Source organism: Ranitomeya imitator, chromosome 5 (genome assembly GCF_032444005.1).
Source record: "Ranitomeya imitator isolate aRanImi1 chromosome 5, aRanImi1.pri, whole genome shotgun sequence".
Taxonomy (NCBI): Eukaryota; Metazoa; Chordata; class Amphibia; order Anura; family Dendrobatidae; genus Ranitomeya; species Ranitomeya imitator.
The window spans coordinates 36,391,398-36,414,164 of NC_091286.1; the positions used below are offsets into that span (position 1 = coordinate 36,391,398).

General features: G+C 42.1%; 1 protein-coding gene across 2 annotated transcripts in view; it reads left to right on the plus strand.

Moving 5' to 3' along the window:
* KCNH1 (potassium voltage-gated channel subfamily H member 1) overlaps positions 1 to 22,767 on the plus strand; it is a 331,289-nt gene that overhangs the window by 163,719 nt on the left and 144,803 nt on the right. For both annotated transcript variants that reach the window (XM_069768558.1, XM_069768556.1), the window contains one exon: positions 16,993 to 17,192. In XM_069768558.1, coding sequence (XP_069624659.1) covers positions 16,993 to 17,192 — 200 coding nt within the window. The remainder of the gene's footprint in view (positions 1 to 16,992; positions 17,193 to 22,767) is intronic.

Here is a 22,767-nt window from a genome sequence, read left to right on the forward strand (position 1 = left end):
GTGTAAAATTTTATATTAAAGTCGTTTGATTAAAAAAAAAATAATTACTGTCCGTCGCTCACGCAGATGGCGAAGAAGAAATAATTGTTTAAATCCTGGAGGAAGCGTCACGAAGCCTCAGTAAACGTTAATCTGAGCTCATTAATGTGTTCCCGCTCAGAAAAGACTCCGGTTCTTTCTGGCTGGAGGACAAATATCGCCAGATCAACAGCAAGTAATATTATATGTGCCAAATGTCAGCGCTAATGAACACAAGTGAAAGCTGAGCCCTGTGTTCTGGGTCCAAAATCTATCAGGACGGGAGGACCCGGACTCCTGGCACCTCCATGGGGGCCATATTGGCCATATCCCTGGAAAGCAATGATGGGGTCTCTGCTCTTGCTGAAGCACCACATCTCCTTCATTTAGCTGGTTGGAGGTGGTTCCCTAATGATCAGATAATAATGGGTAGGCCATCACAATTATAGCCAAGGAGACCCCTTCTAGACATAAGTGGGGGTCTCAAGTTCAGAGGTCGTCGTGTCACATCTTTCCTTTGTGCCTATGGTGGCATTATAAGTATTGAAAGCAGATACTTTACAAGGTTGGGTCCATTATTGCTCTTCAGGACGGCACCGCTCCTTGGCCTGAGATTTCCAGATTGCCGGGGGACAGGCGCTGCCGGCCCCAAACTGTGCACTCTCCATTGTTGCAGCTTTGTCTTGGCACCCATTTAATTGGAAACTGGACAGGATTGGCAGCTGACAACGCTCTCCAGCTATTTTGACCAGTTTCTGTGCAGTGCTTACAAGCTCAATCGTAAAGAGCTTGTAAGTACTGCACATGTTCATCTACTCGCCATCCTAGACAACGAGAAGAGTTTCATGAATAGTAGTTTGGAAAAGTTTTTACAAGTATTTTCCAATTATCCCCATCTTTGAAGATGGGAATAACATTTAAGTTTCAGTATAATTAGTATACCCCCACTATGTACCACAAGCCCCTGCAGCTGTCATGTGGCTCTTAGGATTGGTCCCATCCCCTACAATATCATTGATGGAAAGGACCATCGTGACTTGTCTTTAGTGGTGGTGGATACAAACGCCAGACTCTCTGTGTCCTGGGTGGCCAACGTGTCACCATGATTTTTGCTTTGCCTGTATCTACTGATATCGCTATGGGGCAACTAAGGGGAAATTGATAAAGTCTTGGTGTTACGCGTTGGGCAGGTACAAAGAGGTGTTTGTTCACAGAGGCCAAATCTATGTGTCCCACAGCTTAGATATGACGCACCCAATCTCCACATAGAGCAGCGTGACTATATATTACAGCGCTCGGATATTAGTAGAGTACACTGTACGTGCGGCCCACTGACCATTCATTGTTCTTCTGGGGTTCAGGCCCTACAATGACCACAAGATCAGCTTTGGATGCCAGGGGACGCCATCTTTATTACCGGGCTTCAAGGCAACTGAACCAGTATTTTTGTTTTTGTGGAAAGTATCAGTGGATGTTGCTCTGGATCTTTAATCCAGCACCCATGGGGTCAATGCTCTGCCACCATGTGCCTCTCATTTCTTTTATAAGAACCTTTTATTATTCCTTATGAAAACCATTAGAATAACAAAATTGTGCTGTGTCCCAACATCTAACATATTATGGAGGGTAGCTTTTTTTTTTAGAAGAGAATTTGGTTGTAACACACCTGGAGCTGTCATCATTTAGCTCTAGTGTTTGGTTCATGGCTGCCATCTAGAGGGATGATACAACTGAGCATTCAGACAAGTTTTTTTTTTCACTCAGAGCTCTCAGTTACCAGTGTAAACATAGGAGTATAGAATTAAATTCTGGTTACGGTATGTCACCACTAGAGGGAGCTTATGAGCTCCAGGTTACCAGTGTAGACATAGGAGTATAGAATTAAATTCTGGTTACGGTATGTCACCACTAGAGGGAGCTTATGAGCTCCAGGTTACCAGTGTAGACATAGGAGTAGAGAATAAAATTCTGGTTACAGTATGTCACCACTAGAGGGAGCTTACGAGCTCCAGGTTACCAGTGTAGACAAAGGAGCAGAGAATAAAATTCTGGTTACGGTATGTCACCACTAGAGGGAGCTTATGAGCTCCAGGTTACCAGTGTAGACATAGGAGTAGAGAATAAAATTCTGGTTACGGTATGTCACCACTAGAGGGAGCTTACGAGCTCCAGGTTACCAGTGTAGACATAGGAGTAGAGAATAAAATTCTGGTTACAGTATGTCACCACTAGAGGGAGCTTACGAGCTCCAGGTTACCAGTGTAGACAAAGGAGCAGAGAATAAAATTCTGGTTACGGTATGTGACCACTAGAGGGAGCTTATGAGCTCCAGGTTACCAGTGTAGACATAGGAGTATAGAATTAAATTCTGGTTACAGTATGTCACCACTAGAGGGAGCTTATGAGCTCCAGGTTACCAGTGTAAACATAGGAGTATAGAATTAAATTCTGGTTATGGTATGTCACCACTAGAGGGAGCTTATGAGCTCCAGGTTACCAGTGTAGACATAGGAGTATAGAATTAAATTCTGGTTACGGTATGTGACCACTAGAGGGAGCTTATGAGCTCCAGGTTACCAGTGTAGACATAGGAGTAGAGAATAAAATTCTGGTTACGGTATGTCACCAGTAGAGGGAGCTTATGAGCTCCAGCTTACCAGTGTAGACATAGGAGTAGAGAATAAAATTCTGGTTACGGTATGTCACCACTAGAGGGAGCTTATGAGCTCCAGGTTACCAGTGTAGACATAGGAGTAGAGAATAAAATTCTGGTTACGGTATGTCACCACTAGAGGGAGCTTATGAGCTCCAGGTTACCAGTGTAGACATAGGAGTAGAGAATAAAATTCTGGTTACGGTATGTGACCACTAGAGGGAGCTTATGAGCTCCAGGTTACCAGTGTAGACATAGGAGTATAGAATAAAATTCTGGTTACGGTATGTGACCACTAGAGGTAGCTTATGAGATCCAGGTTACCAGTGTAGACATAGGAGTAGAGAATAAAATTCTGGTTACGGTATGTCACCACTAGAGGGAGCTTATGAGCTCCAGGTTACCAGTGTAGACATAGGAGTAGAGAATAAAATTCTGGTTACGGTATGTCACCACTAGAGGGAGCTTATGAGCTCCAGGTTACCAGTGTAGACATAGGAGCAGAGAATAAAATTCTGGTTACGGTATGTCACCACTAGAGGGAGCTTATGAGCTCCAGGTTACCAGTGTAGACATAGGAGTAGAGAATGAAATTCTGGTTACGGTATGTCACCACTAAAGGGAGCTTATGAGCTCCAGGTTACCAGTGTAGACATAGGAGCAGAGAATAAAATTCTGGTTATGGTATGTCACCACTAGAGGGAGCTTACGAGCTCCAGGTTACCAGTGTAGACAAAGGAGCAGAGAATAAAATTCTGGTTACGGTATGTGACCACTAGAGGGAGCTTATGAGCTCCAGGTTACCAGTGTAGACATAGGAGCAGAGAATAAAATTCTGGTTATGGTATGTCACCACTAGAGGGAGCTTACGAGCTCCAGGTTACCAGTGTAGACAAAGGAGCAGAGAATAAAATTCTGGTTACAGTATGTGACCACTAGAGGGAGGTTATGAGCTCCAGGTTACCAGTGTAGACATAGGAGCAGAGAATAAAATTCTGGTTATGGTATGTCACCACTAGAGGGAGCTTACGAGCTCCAGGTTACCAGTGTAGACATAGGAGTAGAGAATGAAATTCTGGTTACCTTATGTCACCACTAGAGGGAGCTTAGGAGCTTACCACATACTGGTTATCCATAGGAATTCATGAGAAAACCGTAACCCTGTCATGACTCTTAACTCTGTATCCCCAATAGCAGTGCCCTTGGTTTTTATTCATAATGTCTTATCACAGAAAAAAAACCCATCAATAACTTCTTTGAAGCTTTGTTTTACCAGTGTAGACATAGGAGTAGAGAATAAAATTCTGGTGACAGTCTGTCACCACTAGAGGGAGGTTATGAGCTCCAGGTTACGAGTGTAGACATAGGACTAGAGAATAAAATTCCCGTAACGTTCTGTCACCACTAGAGGGAGCTTCTGAGCTTACCGCACACTGGTCATCTATAAAAATTAATAATAAAACAGTATGATACCACCATTTTCTGAGCTGTCTCTCTTATATTTATAGGGGAATTTGAATGTATGTATAAAAAAAGAACACAATTTTGTGAAATATATTAAACCTGAGCTGTCACCAGATTTCTCAAAACAAACAGCATATTATTAAATAGATCTCTTAGACCTGATGAGGCTGGTGTAATGAAAATCCATATCAGATGGGCTGTATAATCATCTATGAAAGTTTAAAGCCAATTTCTACCTACCTATCCTTATTGGCAGCTCCTCAGTGTCCCTCCTCCCTGCTGAGATCTCTCGATACTCAGTAGAAGCTGCAGCTGTCAGTCAGGCTTTGGTGGAAGGAGACCTAGTACGCTTGGACTCATGAGCTCTCTCAATTTTAAGCTGTACTTATAAAATACTAATTTAAATATGAGGATTATTCTATTATACATTATTGAAGGTAAAAGCAATAGCTTTACCCAGGTTTCTTCTCATAGTTTTGCATAGTTTAAAACTAAAAATAATACTTAAAAATAAAATATAAAAATACAAAAATCGGGGAAAATTGTACCTAGCAGAATCTTTTTTTTCTGCTGGAAAATCTGAGTTAAAGTGGAACTTAACTTTTTTTGAAAAAAAAGGTTGCACAAAACTATAAAAAAAAAGGACACCTGTCTTTTGGGTATGTCGGGTATTGCAGTTCAGCCCCTTTCAGTTGTAGCTGCAGTACCAGTGACTGCCACTGCACAAGTGTGGCACTGTATTGGGATAATTTTATTTTAGTGTTATCCAACTCTCTTAATAATGTTTCCTATATTCTTTGCTAAATATTTCCTTTTATTGTGTGCTACAATCCGATCTGGGATCAGAGGCATCAGCAGATGGTCAGGGCTGGATGCCCATATGTTCATGGTTTTATCCTATTCCACGTTGGCATTCATCTGCATAAACTCGTCCCAAAATTAATCAGATTAACACTTCGGTCTCTATAAAAAGCCTCTCGCTTTCCTTTTCTTCATCTGTCTTCTTGTGAATCGGGGTTTTCTTATCAAAAGAGCAGCTGAAGAATAAGACGAAATGAAGAGGAAGTTCTGTCTCTGGACGAGATGACGAATGTATCACAGACATGGCGACGGGCACCGACTTAAAGGGGAACTCCAGCCTACAAAATGATCGTCAGTTGTGTCTGTGGTCTCATCCCTGGGACCCCTATGGACTGTCAGAAAGGGGAAATGTCCCCTGTTCTCTGCCAGCTGCAAGACCAAAGTTATGAGGAGTGAATGAGCGCTGGGTTGCGCATGCGCCATTTCTCAAATTTCCCATAGACAATGAATGGAGCGCATGCGTGATCGGCTGATTCAATCAACGCCTCCTGTCACGGAGCGGCGACGATCCACTGGTGACAATGGAATACCCCTTTAAATGTCTACATAAACTTTAGAGCTAGTTATTTTTGAGGATCATGTAAAAAAAAAGGCTAAAATAGTTGAACAGCTTTTGAGCTCCAAATTACCAATATTTCAACTGTTTAGGAACATACATTTCCAGGAGGAATAACTGAGGAAGCCACAATTGCAGAATTGTAAGAAAAAGTTTTATCAGACAATGACTTCCTAAAACAGACAAATTAGAGAACTATTAACCCTTCATTTTCTCGCCCCTTTAAATTTTCCTCTGTCATAGGGTGTATTTCTACTTAGTAAAGGAAAGTAATAATGGACAGATCCTTGGAGTGGAATTCAGAATATCCAGAATTCTCCCTCTCCGTCACACTCCCAGTGTCTGAGTATTCACCCAATGATTATCGTGCAGATACCAGTGGTTACAAAAGTGATAACCGCCAACTATACTGTCATAAGTTTCCCTAAAAGAATGAGAAAACGAAGAGCAGCCCAATTAACTTCCAATTGCAAAGCCGAAAAGCCTTAGTGCGCATGCGCCGGCGCACTATGTCCCGGAAGTATTTCACTGTGTCCCGGAACATAGTGCGCCGGCGCATGCACACTAATGCTTTTCGGCTTTGCCCGCAGTTGGGCAAAGCATACTGTGCGTGCACAAGGCAAGATTGCCTTGCGCAGGCGTGATCTACGGAGGAAAGCAAATCAACTTCAAGGCAATATTGCGGGCAGCGTGCGGCCAGCGGGAAAGGAAGGGGTGAATAAAACACCCGAAAACACCGCCCATCGGACCGAAAAAAGTTCCAGCCAAATTCAGGTGACAGGTTCCCTTTTAAAACAGTTTTCTCTGCTGCAGATCTACCAGTTCTCTGAATCCCGATCTTTGTATAACTCCACCCACACCAATGATTGGCTGCTTTCTGTGTACACTGTGCATAGACAGAAAGCTGCCAATCAGTTGTGGGGGCGGGGTTAGACTACATGGCAGCAGGTTTATTCCTGTAGTGATAATTTTCTGATAATAAAACAGTGATTGTATAAAAACTACAGCAAGCAGATAAGTAAGTGATACATCGCTGGCATCAGGGTCTCTGTCTCTATATTATGCTGCTCTCAGATTAGATGTCAAAAACCTGGTGAGAGCTTCCCTTTAAATGACAACGCAGCTATAAAAAAAAAAAGTTTTGTTTTGTTCTGCATTGCGTAAACCCCGAACTTCAGCTTGTGAACGCCATTTCGCATCGTTTCACCCTGCGCATCAGTAAATCCCTGGATAAGCCAGTCTTATCATCTCCTGCCTCCAGCTACAGAAGCAGCTGCTGACTATTCTCCAGCCTCCGTGCTTCTCACAGCTGCTGCATCCCACACAAAGACAGAGATTACCTGTATTCATTCACCACGGTCTATCCAGAGACAATGGCCGGATACAGATCTTATGATAACGGTTTACACATTACACGCATGTGGCGGTTTTATAGGAGAATCCCCTCGGCTGAGACATATTTTTGTGGGTCATCCGCCTATGGAGCTGATAATTCTGGCAAATATTCTAAGAAATTTCAGTAATTATAGCTTCAGGTTCTTAACATATTGCTGAGAACTTGCTGGCCCTCCGGCTAAGAAATTGGGAAAGTATCGTATTTCAGAAAACAGAATTTTGTCTTTATGGATTACTTTACAGTGTGTGCCGCAGTATCATCCCATGAATTATATGTTTTATTTTAGTTACAGTTTTAATACTAAATCCATGCTTTACACTGCCATTACTTTGCTTAAGAGTCCAGTGGGTGGGCCTATATATTCAGGACATCATAGGTCCGCCCACTGGACTCCTAAGCATAGTAAGTGTGGGGAATTAAAAATAAAATACAGATTTTTTTCCCCCACTGAGCTATATATCGGACTTTTCTGTTCATCTGTTTATGGCTTCAGGAAGAAAAAAAAATCAGAGATAAAGATTGGCTTCATTGGGAAGGAGTTCATACTCGCATACAGTAGCTCCCAACCGTCCTGGATTCAGCAGGACTGTCCCGATATGCGGGCTCAGTCCTGGGCATAAAATACTCACCTCTCTCCAATGTCTTCATCGCTTCATAGCTCCTCCTCCTTGGAGGGCGGGGTCACATCTCTCTGCATAAATTAAATTATTCTATTGCCTTCTTATCATGTGATCTCCACAAGATTTTAACCAACAGGGTCATGTTTGCAGGCAGCAGCTAAAACTATTGAACCATAAGCTCTGGTGATGTCGCTGAAAGAATTTTGTACACTTGATCTGCATTGCAGACGCTAACTCCACAGGCAAATTATGCTGAGACATAGAGATATATTGTATATAACAGTGTATTTCTACGTTTCTGTATTATAGAATGAGAATAAAAAGATTTTTTTTCTTTTTAAAAAAATGTCTAAAAAATCATGAAAAACACTTAAAATAATGTTGTTTTTTTAGTGTGCTTTGTAAAAAAAAAAAAATAAACATCACAAATCAGCAAATAACACCGATATATTTGGTGTCCTTGATGTGCTGAGGGTAAGGCACTCATAGATGGCATCTCACATGGTTCTTTAGAGGTTTAGTGCCATTGTCCCTGGTGTTAAGTGGTTTGTGCCCGTTAATTTAGTGTTCGTTGTCTCAATGTTCTTGTCCCTGACAACCATTGCTTTGTTACTCTAGTCCAGGCCGGTCTCCCCAACCTGTGGCTGTGCATTAGCACAAGGTCTAGCAAACAACAAAGAAGAGTAGGTCTCCAGATGGTGAATCTTGTGAGTAGCCCTGCACAAAAGAGCAGATCTAAATGTACTTTTTCTGGCCTTGGGGGTTTGGAGATAAGCTGGTAAGCTGGAGACCAGATGACGCTGTCAGAGGAGGTGCTTGAACCTTGATGCAACGTTGTTGTGGGAGTGATTGATGCGGGAATACTGAATGGAGGTATTATGGGAACCTCTGGATCTTGGTATACTGCCTCGGTGTGGTTTCTGTGGAAAAACTTTGGCTGTCATCATTATACCAGCAATGGGGTCTCTGTGTGTCGCTACTGTGAAGGGGGGCGGGATCTGGATGGGACTCACGACTGTCACTTAGACCTAAATGTGGCTCGTGACCCTCTCTCAAAGCTGAATGTGACTCGCGACCCTCTCTTAGATCTAAATGTGGCTCGTGACCCTCTCTCAAAGCTGAATGTGACTCGCGACCCTCTCTTAGATCTAAATGTGGCTCGTGACCCTCTCTCAAAGCTGAATGTGGCTCGCGATCCTGTCTTAGATCTAAATGTGGCTCGCGACCATCTCTCAAAGCTGAATGTGGCTCTCGACCCTCTCTTAGATCTAAATGTGGCTCACGACCCTCTCTCAAAGCTGAATGTGGCTCGCAACCCTCTATTAGATCATAGTAACATAGTAACATAGTTAGTAAGGCCGAAAAAAGACATTTGTCCATCCAGTTCAGCCTATATTCCATCATAATAAATACCCAGATCTACGTCCTTCTACAGAACCTAATAATTGTATGATACAATATTGTTCTGCTCCAGGAAGACATCCAGGCCTCTCTTGAACCCCTCGACTGAGTTCGCCATCACCACCTCCTCAGGCAAGCAATTCCAGATTCTCACTGCCCTAACAGTAAAGAATCCTCTTCTATGTTGGTGGAAAAACCTTCTCTCCTCCAGACGCAAAGAATGCCCCCTTGTGCCCGTCACCTTCCTTGGTATAAACAGATCCTCAGCGAGATATTTGTATTGTCCCCTTATATACTTATACATGGTTATTAGATCGCCCCTCAGTCGTCTTTTTTCTAGACTAAATAATCCTAATTTCGCTAATCTATCTGGGTATTGTAGTTCTCCCATCCCCTTTATTAATTTTGTTGCCCTCCTTTGTACTCTCTCTAGTTCCATTATATCCTTCCTGAGCACCGGTGCCCAAAACTGGACACAGTACTCCATGTGCGGTCTAACTAGGGATTTGTACAGAGGCAGTATAATGCTCTCATCATGTGTATCCAGACCTCTTTTAATGCACCCCATGATCCTGTTTGCCTTGGCAGCTGCTGCCTGGCACTGGCTGCTCCAGGTAAGTTTATCATTAACTAGGATCCCCAAGTCCTTCTCCCTGTCAGATTTACCCAGTGGTTTCCCGTTCAGTGTGTAATGGTGATATTGATTCCCTCTTCCCATGTGTATAACCTTACATTTATCATTGTTAAACCTCATCTGCCACCTTTCAGCCCAAGTTTCCAACTTATCCAGATCCATCTGTAGCAGAATACTATCTTCTCTTGTATTAACTGCTTTACATAGTTTTGTATCATCTGCAAATATCGATATTTTACTGTGTAAACCTTCTACCAGATCATTAATGAATATGTTGAAGAGAACAGGTCCCAATACTGACCCCTGCGGTACCCCACTGGTCACAGCGACCCAGTTAGAGACTATACCATTTATAACCACCCTCTGCTTTCTATCACTAAGCCAGTTACTAACCCATTTACACACATTTTCCCCCAGACCAAGCATTCTCATTTTGTGTACCAACCTCTTGTGCGGCACGGTATCAAACGCTTTGGAAAAATCGAGATATACCACATCCAATGACTCACCGTGGTCCAGTCTATAGCTTACCTCTTCATAAAAACTGATTAGATTGGTTTGACAGGAGCGATTTCTCATAAACCCATGCTGATATGGAGTTAAACAGTTATTCTCATTGAGATAATCCAGAATAACATCCCTCAGAAACCCTTCAAATATTTTACCAACAATAGAGGTTAGACTTACTGGCCTATAATTTCCAGGTTCACTTTTAGAGCCCTTTTTGAATATTGGCACCACATTTGCTATGCGCCAGTCCTGCGGAACAGACCCTGTCGCTATAGAGTCACTAAAAATAAGAAATAATGGTTTATCTATTACATTACTTAGTTCTCTTAGTACTCGTGGGTGTATGCCATCCGGACCCGGAGATTTATCTATTTTAATCTTATTTAGCCGGTTTCGCACCTCTTCTTGGGTTAGATTGGTGACCCTTAATATAGGGTTTTCATTGTTTCTTGGGATTTCACCTAGCATTTCATTTTCCACCGTGAATACCGTGGAGAAGAAGGTGTTTAATATGTTAGCTTTTTCCTCGTCATCTACAACCATTCTTTCCTCACTATTTTTTAAGGGGCCTACATTTTCAGTTTTTATTCTTTTACTATTGATATAGTTGAAGAACAGTTTGGGATTAGTTTTACTCTCCTTAGCAATGTGCTTCTCTGTTTCCTTTTTGGCAGCTTTAATTAGTTTTTTAGATAAAGTATTTTTCTCCCTATAGTTTTTTAGAGCTTCAATGGTGCCATCCTGCTTTAGTAGTGCAAATGCTTTCTTTTTACTGTTAATTGCCTGTCTTACTTCTTTGTTTAGCCACATTGGGTTTTTCCTATTTCTAGTCCTTTTATTCCCACAAGGTATAAACCGCTTACACTGCCTATTTAGGATGTTCTTAAACATTTCCCATTTATTATCTGTATTCTCATTTCTGAGGATATTGTCCCAGTCTACCAGATTAAGGGCATCTCTAAGCTGTTCAAACTTTGCCTTCCTAAAGTTCAATGTTTTTGTGACTCCCTGACAAGTCCCCCTAGTGAAAGACAGGTGAAACTGCACAATATTGTGGTCGCTATTTCCTAAATGCCCAACCACCTGCAGATTTGTTATTCTGTCAGGTCTATTAGATAGTATTAGGTCTAAAAGTGCTGCTCCTCTGGTTGGATTCTGCACCAATTGTGAAAGATAATTTTTCTTGGTTATTAGCAGAAACCTGTTGCCTTTATGGGTTTCACAGGTTTCTGTTTCCCAGTTAATATCCGGGTAGTTAAAGTCCCCCATAACCAGGACCTCATTATGGGTTGCAGCTTCATCTATCTGCTTTAGAAGTAGACTTTCCATGCTTTCTGTTATATTTGGGGGTTTGTAACAGACCCCAATGAGAATTTTGTTACCATTTTTCCCTCCATGAATTTCAACCCATATGGACTCGACATCCTCATTCCCTTCGCTAATATCCTCCCTTAAAGTGGACTTTAGACAAGACTTTACATAGAGACAAACCCCTCCTCCTCTCCGATTTTTACGATCCTTTCTAAAGAGACTGTAACCCTGTAAGTTAACTGCCCAGTCATAGCTTTCATCTAACCATGTCTCGGTTATTCCCACTATGTCAAAGTTACCTGTAGATATTTCTGCTTCTAGTTCTTCCATCTTGTTTGTCAGGCTTCTGGCGTTTGCGAGCATGCAGTTTAGAGGATTTTGTTTTGTTCCAATCTCCTCACTGTGGATTGTTTTAGAAATGTTCTTACCTCCCTTCTGAGTATGTTTTCCTGGGTCGTCTTTGTTCGAGTCTAATGTTTTTCTTCCCGTCCCCTCTTCTTCTAGTTTAACGCCCTCCTGATGAGTGTAGCGAGATCTAAATGTGGCTCGCAAGCCTCTCTCAAAGCTGAATGTGGCTCACGACCCTCTCTTAGATCTAAATGTGGCTTGCAACCCTCTCTCAAAGCTGAATGTGGCTCATGACCCTCTCTTAGATCTAAATGTGGCTCGTGACCCTCTCTCAAAGCTGAATGTGGCTCGCGATCCTGTCTTAGATCTAAATGTGGCTCGCGACCATCTCTCAAAGCTGAATGTGGCTCACGACCCTCTCTTAGATCTAAATGTGGCTCACAACCCTCTCTCAAAGCTGAATGTGGCTCACAACCCTCTATTAGATCTAAATGTGGCTCGCAAGCCTCTCTCAAAGCTGAATGTGGCTCACGACCCTCTTTTAGATCTAAATGTGGCTCGCAACCCTCTCTCAAAGCTGAATGTGGCTCACGACCCTCTCTTAGATCTAAATGTGGCTCACAACCCTCTCTCAAAGCTGAATGTGGCTCATGACCCTCTCCTAGATCTAAATGTGTCTCGTGACCTTCTCTCAAAGCTGAATGTGGCTCGTGACCTTCTCTCAAAGCTGAATGTGGCTCATGACCCTTTCTTAGATCTAAATGTGGCTCGTGACCCTCTCTCAAAGCTGAATGTGGCTCACGACCCTCTCTTAGATCTAAATGTGGCTCGCGACCCTCACTCAAAGCTGAATGGGGCTCGCGACCCTCTCTTAGATCTAAATGTGGCTCGCAACCCTCTCTTAGATCTAAATGTGGCTCGTGACTCTCTCTTAGATCTAAATGTGGCTCACGACCCTCTCTTAGATCTAAATGTGGCTCGCGACTCTCTCTTTGATCTAAATGTGGCTCTTGACCCTCTCTTAGATCTAAATGTGGCTCGCGACTCTTAGATCTAAATGTGGCTTGTGACTCTTTCGTAGATCTAAATGTGGCTCTTGACTCTCTCTTAGATCTAAATGTGGCTCACGACCCTCTCTTAGATCTAAATGTGGCTCACGACCCTCACTCAAAGCTGAATGGAGCTTGCGACCCTCTCTTAGATCTAAATGTGGCTCTTGACCCTCTCTTAGATCTAAATGTGGCTCACGACTCTCTCTTAGATCTAAATGTGGCTCACGACCCTCTCTTAGATCTAAATGTGGCTCACGACCCTCTCTTAGATCTAAATGTGGCTCGCGACCTTCACTCAAAGCTGAATGGAGCTTGCGACCCTCTCTTAGATCTAAATGTGGCTCTTGACCCTCTCTTAGATCTAAATGTGGCTCACGACCCTCTCTTAGATCTAAATGTGGCTTGCGACTCTCTCTCAAAGCTGACTATGGCTTTCAAGGTCAGAAAGGTTCAGGCCCACTGCTATAGTCCATAGTTTTGTTGGATTGGTGAAGCCCATCATTCGTGCCCAGCATCTTGCAGTTCGTCTACATGCTTATTGTCCCTACAGTAGTTGTGGTCTCCGCAGAACTAAGATAATTCTCTGACCTGATCCCCGTGACTAGAAACTCTGAATCTAATCTCTAAGACAAATATTGTTTTCTTCCCTTTGATCAGTTGTCTGTAGGTTTAATTAGAGGAGAAGAAAAAGCTTCCGTGAAATCAGTGCGGTGTGAGTTGCAGTATTTTATTATCATTGCCTTACACACGTTGATGGATAATATACAAGTCTGGATTTATAATATGCACAGAATAACCACGACATCAAATAGATTGCGGAACACAGATTATTACATACATATCCATCAAGTTAAAATTGGGTTATGTGAAAAGGTGTGATCCAGATTCATCAGAGAGCAGATGGCATTATTCATCAGGAGCGCCGTGTTCAGAGCAGAGCGGCAGGACGCTGTGTGACAGGTCGTATTGTAACGTGGATCCTAAAGGGCACAGAAATAAATATGGAGCTGGGAGATGGACCGGGATTGTAATGGACCACAGACATGGAGCAGCTCCGGGGCACAAGATATTTTGTTTGCACTGATAGTGTAAATTATCGTATTCAGTCTGCTGTTCAGTTTTGTTGACAAGCCATAAAGCTTCTAGGAAAATGTCCTATGGACAGATGAGACAAAAATTGAACTTTTTGGCAAGGCACATCAGCTCTATGTTCACAGACGGAAAAATGAAGCATATCAAAAAAAGAACACTGTCCCTACTGTGAAACATGGAGGAGGCTGTTTTATGTTCTGGGGCTACTTTGCTGCATCTGGCACAGGGTGTCTAGAATCTGTGCAGGGTACAATGAAATATCAAGACTATCAAGGGATTCTAGAGAGAAATGTGAGGCCCAGTGTCAGAAAGCTTGGTCTCAGTCTCAGTTCATGGGTCTTGCAACAGGATAATGACCCAAAACACACAGATAAAAACACTCAAGAATGGCTAAGAGGAAAACATTGGACTATTCTGAAGTGGCCTTCTATGAGCCCTGACCTAAATCCTAATGAGCATCTTTGGAAAGAGCTGAAACATGCCGTCTGGAAAAGGCAACCGTCAAACACGAGACAACTGGAGCAGTTTGCTCTTGAGGAGTGGGCCAAAATACCTGATGAAGTGCATAAGTCTCATTGACAGTTACAGGAATCGTTAGATTGCAGTGATTGCCTCAAAAGGTTGTGCAACAAAATATTAAGTTAAGGGGACCATCGTTTCTGTTCAGGCTTATTTCATGAGTTTTATTTTGGAAGCATGGTTGAAAAGCAATGTCTGACTTTCATTTGTTCATTTTCAAAGATCTATTATTTATTATTACTTTTGTCAGATTCAGTTATTTCTGTGACCATTGTGAGTTTTTCTGTCAATAAACGAGGGGTACCAACAGTTTTGACCACGTGTGTATATAACCTTGGACAAATGAGACTTTGCCAATATGGAGGCAGTTCCTTACCCCCAAATGTACACTACAAGAGAACAACCAAAAAATGACAAGATTATAAGTTAACAAATGCAGATACAGGAATAAGATATGATCAGCTTATCACCACCGCAGTGATAACCTCTGATGACAGTTCTCCTTTAAATTCCAAAGATACCGCTAAAATGCATGCCATGGGTTGTCTTCAAAAATACTGTATGTTAATACAATTGCTGTGATATTAACTGTGCTCTAAACACGTGTGGAAGATTCTCTCTGTTTGTAACCTCTGTTTGCTCCTTCAATTCTGACAGTGCGCTCTCATGCCGGCGAGGGAGCGCACTGTCACTGAGCATTAAAAAGAATATCGCTCAGTGACAACATCCTACTGAGAATTCATTGGAATTAAAAACCGACGTATGCCCAGTAGAGCAGGGACTAGCCCAACCCCTGGAACAGATGTAGCTGATGATGATGACCCCTCATTTCAGGGTGGGGACAGAGGTTGCGGCACTGCCCCCTGATAACATCTCATTTGAGGATCCCAGCATGTTTGATTATATATATATATATATATATATATATATTTTTTTTTTTTAAATAGATAGTCATTTAGGATTAAATCAGTGTTTAGTTTTAGACCACTCCTTTAAGTTGGTCCTACCCACAGTCTAATAGTCAAAACAAGTGAATAGTTTTATACAATGTACTGTATCACGGTATCACATGTTGAAAGGGTTCCTTGAAAATTAATAGATCTAAAAGTTTCCGGCAATCAGCTGGAATCTGTGTGAAAACCTGACAGTAAGTGTTCATTTTTCATACAGCGCCGCTACAGGAAAAATAAATTATTACACAGTCCGCATGCAAACCAAAGAGTTGTCAGTGTAAGTCAGGACAATACTGGTCCTCCAGAGCGGGTGGCGCTCCTTGTGGCTACCATTGTAGTCTGGGATAAGTGTCCTATATACAGAGGACCCCCCTCTACAAACTCAGAATTCTCTAAAAAAATGGTTACCAAACTGGTCTACCTGCACAAATTGCTGTCATACAGGATATTTATCTTCTTTTTCAGAACTTCCTTTAAGACAATGTTCAATGCTCCCTCTTATTTCTCCACTTGTATTTGAGTAAAATTATTTGATTATGGTAGAATGTAATTTTCGGAATATCTCATTTAGTCTTTTATTTCTTCAATTTATTAGCTTGTAAAAAAAAAATGAAGTGAATTTTCATTATATGGGAAAAAAAAGATTGGTTATGCGGAGAGTTTGCACATAGAATCTCATGAATGTTTATCGAGTTCAACCAGGCGAAGAGCGGAAGTTGGTGAAGGGATGGGGAAGACAGAACATGTTTTCCATCTATGGACGCAGAGGAGGGTAAAAAAAACCAACAGGTTATGAAGCTTTTACAGGTTACGATGTTTTCACAAATGTCCACAGGATAGATGATAACTTGTTGATTGCTCGGGTTCCACTGTGTTTGTCCGTCTCCCGTGAACACCGCTATGGTGCGCCAACATTCCATTCGAATGTGCCCCGTTCTCAGGATTGGTGGGGGTCTTAGTGATGGGAACTATAACTTGTATTTATGGTATATATTTTAATTATGGTTAGACTACTTTGCTAATCTGTGTGGTGAATAGTTAACAAGTATACTCGGTTCGGGTCATGCCCCCAAAAATATTGTTGAAAATTAGTCATTTCCTCTGTGCCATTTTTTAGCATCAAAAAGTTGCAAAATTTAACACAAGGTGTAATTGCACAATTTTTTTCCCCTTATGCGCCCTTTTGATTTGTAAATGTGTGTATAGCCAACCGCTGAGCGACACATTTCCTATAATGCCAGAAACGGATGAAAAATGTATCAGTAATCTATAGCAGCTCACAGATTTGATCTTTTTGCTACATATCAATCCAAAAATTTAAAAAAAATTGTCACGTCCTCCATCAGCAAAATTTATATTCACAACTGACGGAGGAAATACCAGTCATGATAAATTCCCTCCCTCACCTTTCAAGGATATACTGTGTGACCGATTGCCTGGTGTTTTAACATTTTCGACAGTTTTTTAACTTTTTTTTTTAACTATTATTTGCTGTTTGTTGCATAAAATGTGTAACTTGTTTATATACAAAAAAACATAAAACCCAAAGCCGATGGATGTATAAAAATAATAAAAACATAATTTTTTTCTTCTTTTTTTTTCAGCACTTTTATATGCAACCATTTTTGGTAACGTGACAACAATCTTCCAGCAAATGTACGCCAACACAAACCGATACCACGAGATGCTCAACAGTGTGAGAGACTTTCTTAAACTTTACCAAGTGCCCAAAGGTTTGAGTGAGCGAGTCATGGATTATATTGTTTCCACCTGGTCAATGTCCCGAGGCATCGATACTGAAAAGGTAAGAATAATGTTTTTTAGAAGGTTTTTCACTATGACACATCTATGATTTTACGGATTTGAGTGTTTTTGATATTTACTGTTATATAAAGTATATTGAGCAATCGGAATCGTGGAACTTTTGCTTCTCTTTTACTTCTCTCCAGTGCCGTATAGACATTTGTTAGGGTCCTGTAGCAATATGAAACTCAACTCCAAATTATTGTATTGGGTTTTTCCATGAAGTTTAGGTAGGCCTGGTAGTAAAAAGACCATTACAGGCCCTCAGTGCCCAATAGGAATGGCCATAGGACCAATGAACGCTAGGCCACCTCTCTCAAAGCAGTTGCATGGATAGAGTTAATCATACGTAATCTTTCGCTTCTCCTTTTACCGATTTCACATGGCTGTGAAATGGCCTCATTTTCGGATAAGATAACAGACTTTCCGAGATCACTATCGGTTTGTTATGTGGATCTACTTTGAGTAGAATAACATAATATTAAATCTGAGGAAGTAATAAAAAAGGAAAACGTGGTGTTTGTGAACCTGATGAAGGAGTTGAAACCACTCAAAAAACTCGTGGGTAATAAAAGTTCCCTCTTTGTAATCTCTTGCTCAACCTGTTTCCTCTGGACCCGGCAGCGCCCACAAACACCACATTCTCCTTTTCTTTTTTTGCTCAAGTTTCTGTCACGCTGTGATTGTCTTCGGTAAGGGGAGAGGGGCCTCAAACTGTCTCTGGAACCAGGACCATGACTATCCCTATCCCGGGGGGTACTCTTGAAGGTAGAGAGGCCTAAGTCTCCGACATTACTATGCTCCTTTTAAACCCTGATCTCTCCCCTCCCTCACCCCATGAGGGGACAGAAATATAAGGTAAACAAGACACAAACACAAAACAGGGATAACAGAAAGCAACAAACACTCACCAAAGGTAGAGAGGTATGTAGGAAACGATAGGAATGTACTAACCAAATGGGAATTGGACAATGAGGAAAACGTATGTAAATCAGTTAATACAAGAGAAGATAGTATTCTGCTACAGATGGATCTGGATAAGTTGGAAACTTGGGCTGAAAGGTGGCAGATGAGGTTTAACAATGATAAATGTAAGGTTATACACATGGGAAGAAGGAATCAATGTCACCATTACACACTGAATGGGAAACCACTGGGTAAATCTGACAGGGAGAAGGACTTGGGGATCCTAGTTAATGATAAACTTACCTGGAGCAGCCAGTGCCAGGCAGCAGCTGCCAAGGCAAACAGGATCATGGGGTGCATTAAAAGAGGTCTGGATACACATGATGAGAGCATTATACTGCCTCTGTACAAATCCCTAGTTAGACCGCACATGGAGTACTGTGTCCAGTTTTGGGCACCGGTGCTCAGGAAGGATATAATGGAACTAGAGAGAGTACAAAGGAGGGCAACAAAATTAATAAAGGGGATGGGAGAACTACAATACCCAGATAGATTAGCGAAATTAGGATTATTTAGTCTAGAAAAAAGACGACTGAGGGGCGATCTAATAACCATGTATAAGTATATAAGGGGACAATACAAATATCTTGCTGAGGATCTGTTTATACCAAGGAAGGTGACGGGCACAAGGGGGCATTCTTTGCGTCTGGAGGAGAGAAGGTTTTTCCACCAACATAGAAGAGGATTCTTTACTGTTAGGGCAGTGAGAATCTGGAATTGCTTGCCTGAGGAGGTGGTGATGGCGAACTCAGTCGAGGGGTTCAAGAGAGGCCTGGATGTCTTCCTGGAGCAGAACAATATTGTATCATACAATTATTAGGTTCTGTAGAAGGACGTAGATCTGGGGATTTATTATGATGGAATATAGGCTGAACTGGATGGACAAATGTCTTTTTTCGGCCTTACTAACTATGTTACTATGTTACTATGTACACCCAAAAACACCACGCATCAATGTCCAGTAGCAACAACGATCTCCTATTCAGCACAGCGTCTCCAAGGAGCTAGGAAGCAAAGCTTTCAATACCAAGACAGAGAAGGTCTGGCCAGCTTTTATAGGGAGAGGAAATGACCAGATAAGAAGCAGCTGAAAATGGAGCTGACACACTCGTGACAGTTTCGTGGCTGACTTTGACAGGTTCAGCAAGTGGAGCAGCAGCCACATCCTACCATTCCACAAGCTCTATGCAGAGTTGGGCATGAAATTTGCACAACTTTACCAGGTAGGCAGCTCCCTTGAGTCTCTTTTTCTTAGTTATATTCCTCCTGTTTAACACATGGAGCGCCCTGCTTCTTATTCTTTCATAATACTAACTCTGTCTATTATAACATTACCCAGTAAGCTTGATTTTGCTATTATTTATTAAAGAGTACAGTTGAGTGGGGATTTTCAGTTACTGCATGGCTTGTTCAAGCATAATATTGAGCAACAGCTTAAAGATCATGAACATTTTACGTCTTTCTTTTTTAATAGCTGTAATTACTATTTATTTAAAGTTTCCAACAGTTTAGCTTTTAGAGCTTGTATATGTTACAACCAGAGTTTGGGCAAATTGATTCATAGGACCCAGAACAGAGACCAAGTCAATAATCTCTGGCCACAGGACAAAAGTCCTGAAAACTGTCTCCTACTTCCCAGCATCCACGGTTTTTCTTATGATTAGACAGTGGAGTGCGAATTCGTGGTTGTACCATGATGAATATATGATGTTGTGCCAGCCTGGCTAATCAAAGGACAAGATATGAAGGTGGGAAGGAGGAAATCGTTCCTAGGGCTCCTGTCCAGTAGCCAAAGATTAGTGACCTAGCCGCTGGTCTGGGTCCCTTGAATTGTTTTGCACTAACTCTAGTTACAAAACATTGCAAACTGCTTGATGCTCTTCAGTCTCGATCCTGACAGCCAGCTCGATGTCGGTCCGGCCTCCAACCCTTTTGTCAACTACTGATTGTGAAGTCTAAACTCAATTGTGAACATATGATATTATAATTAAGCTTGTGTTCAGGAGAAGACAGGAGAACACTGAGCTATCGGGAATCTGTTGAGTGATATTGAGTAGCACCGAGCAGCTCGCAATGTATTTTAATGCATGCAAGCTGCAAAAGACAATGGTTAAGCCTTTTTAATTAAAACAATTTTTTTTTAAAGTAATATGTATTTTTTCAATCTGTAAGTAGCATTCTAACCATGCCCGGGAGAAAGCTGGATGGAAGTACACTTAAGACATCTCAATTTTGGATTTTGGCAATCGAGGTAGATATGTCTTTGAGGATGAGAGAATTAATTTTTTTCTTGCCTGAAATCACCATAATATAAATGTTGATGCTAGATATCTTAGAACTTTGTATATTTGCAGTTTTGTATCTTCATTAATCTAGAAGTCCATCAGCAACAATATCTCCTGCATATATTTTGCTCACATTATTTTGATAAAATTTTCTTTTGCTCAGGGGATTCTAGGTGTCAGAAATAGTTCTTCTTCTGTTATTCTTCATAGCCTAACTTGGTAGGTTAGAATAAACCTTGGGGGGACACTAAGATCCCATCTTCCCTTTAAGAACGATTGTTCCTTTGTTCTAAGAAGAGTTGGCGTTTCAGTAAAAAATACACAGGAAAAACTTTTCTTCTTAGGCCTCGAAAAGTTTTGTGACACTTTGCAGAAATAAAACATAACTGTTGGATTCCTTTAATATTATCCATGCAAGGAGCCGCGTCTATAGTTATTCTTCTAGTTGGAGTTCAACTTTTCTGCACTGAAAACTAAAATTTGACATTTCAGATCTTTTTTTCTGGTCTCTGCTGAGGCATCAATAAAGTACGAGCAGAAATTTGTCTTATACACCACAGAATTACGAAACGCACAAAGATTTACACTCTGATTTTTTGCTTGCCGCTTTGTAGTGATCCCAAGGGATCTGCAGAGAGTTACTCTAGAGTGATTATCATTTGCCAAATTTTACATATATTTATTGCATATGTCATACTGTAGCTAAATGCACAACCCCCCCCCCCCCAAAAAAAAAAAAAAATTTCTGTCCCCACCTTCTTCACGGTACCTACTAACAGTGATATGGATTCTACAGATTCATAGACCAGAAATTGAGAGGAAAAAGGGAAAACAAAATCTTTACCAGCCATTAGTTGGAGAAGGGGATCTCGCTGCATACTCTTCACACATTTCATTATACATAAAAAACTATTGAGTTCTATGGAGAGTGGAGGGAGGGGCAAAGTAGGAGAGAGGTACAAAAAACATAGACTGTGCTGCTGCTTTCTAGTAAGTCTTTATCTCACCCAAGAGATGAATTCATATCTACATTGCTCACTACTGCTGTATAAAATCCACATTGCTGCGGATGCTACTTTCTAGTAAGTGTTTGGAGCGCCCCCAGACACAGGGCCACAGGTTACTCAATACCGGTCCTCTCTGTCTCAGTTCTGGGGTTGTCACGGTGGCAGGACCCGGTCCGTGACCCTGCTAAGGGGCGTCCAATAAAAGGGGTGATGGTAGTTTGTCAAGGGTTCGTGACGCCACCTGTGATGTTCGGTCAGGGTGACCGACGCTGCTTGGGATCCACTGGGGTGATGTGATGGCAGCTAGATGGTATACCTTCCCACAGGTGAAGTATGTCCCCAGGGCTTCCCAGTAAGGTGGATGGCGATGGTGTGAGGTGCAGACAATAACGAGGACACAGGGTTGCAGTCTCTTTACCTCTTTACTTAAGACTTCAGGATCTGCAATCCAGAGCACAGTTAACAGGGCTGTCTGAGACTGGCCGGTCCGATGGCACATCCAGAGTTCCCTTTACAGGTGGAAATTGTTTACTACCAATAGCGCCTGTGTGTTGTAGTGCTACCCTCCTGAGCATTCGGAATAGTCCTCACAACATCTATTCTCGTTCGTTCGTTCTTTCTAATTCGTTCCAGTTCTTTCTAGTTCTCCATCCCCCAGGTATGTTATAGCTAGGATGCACCCATTTGACGGGTAGGCTCGAAGCTCTTCCGGGACCCTAGAGATGCCCTTCTCCACGCGTTGCCCCCTATGTCTGCTTAGGTGATGTAAGGTAGACAGCCAACCTATAATTAACTGTCCTGCGGAGTTCGAAGTAAGGCATAGAGTCAGTTACTTCCTCGGTGTTCCGGTCACCGGCTATGTGCCTCAGTAGGATGTTGCCGTTCTCCGGGCACGACTCCTACTGGCTCTCCTTTGTGCTTGATCTCGTTTCTCACTGTCCACAATATCCTTCGCTTCGTGTCTCTTTCTTAGGGTACCGCCGCGGGGTGTGCAGGCGCGGTTCCGTAACGTTCTATTCTGGTCACTAGGTACCTGCCAGGTTCCCACGCCTGACAGGGACCCCCCTGAATCTTCTCCCTGCAACACCCCCTGCCACGGGATGTTGCCTGAATCTAACCCAGTCAGCTTCTGTCTAACTTCCTATCCAACCCCTAGTTTTACCAGTGTGAGGAGTGGCCTAATAAATAAAACCTTTTTTCTCCCCCTAGTGGCCGGAGTGTGAAGTGTAATGTGTGCTGGTGATACCTGGTCAGATGAACTCCTTTAGTGCCATCAGACGTACCATCACTCCCCTTAGTGGCAAAGCGACATTACTGC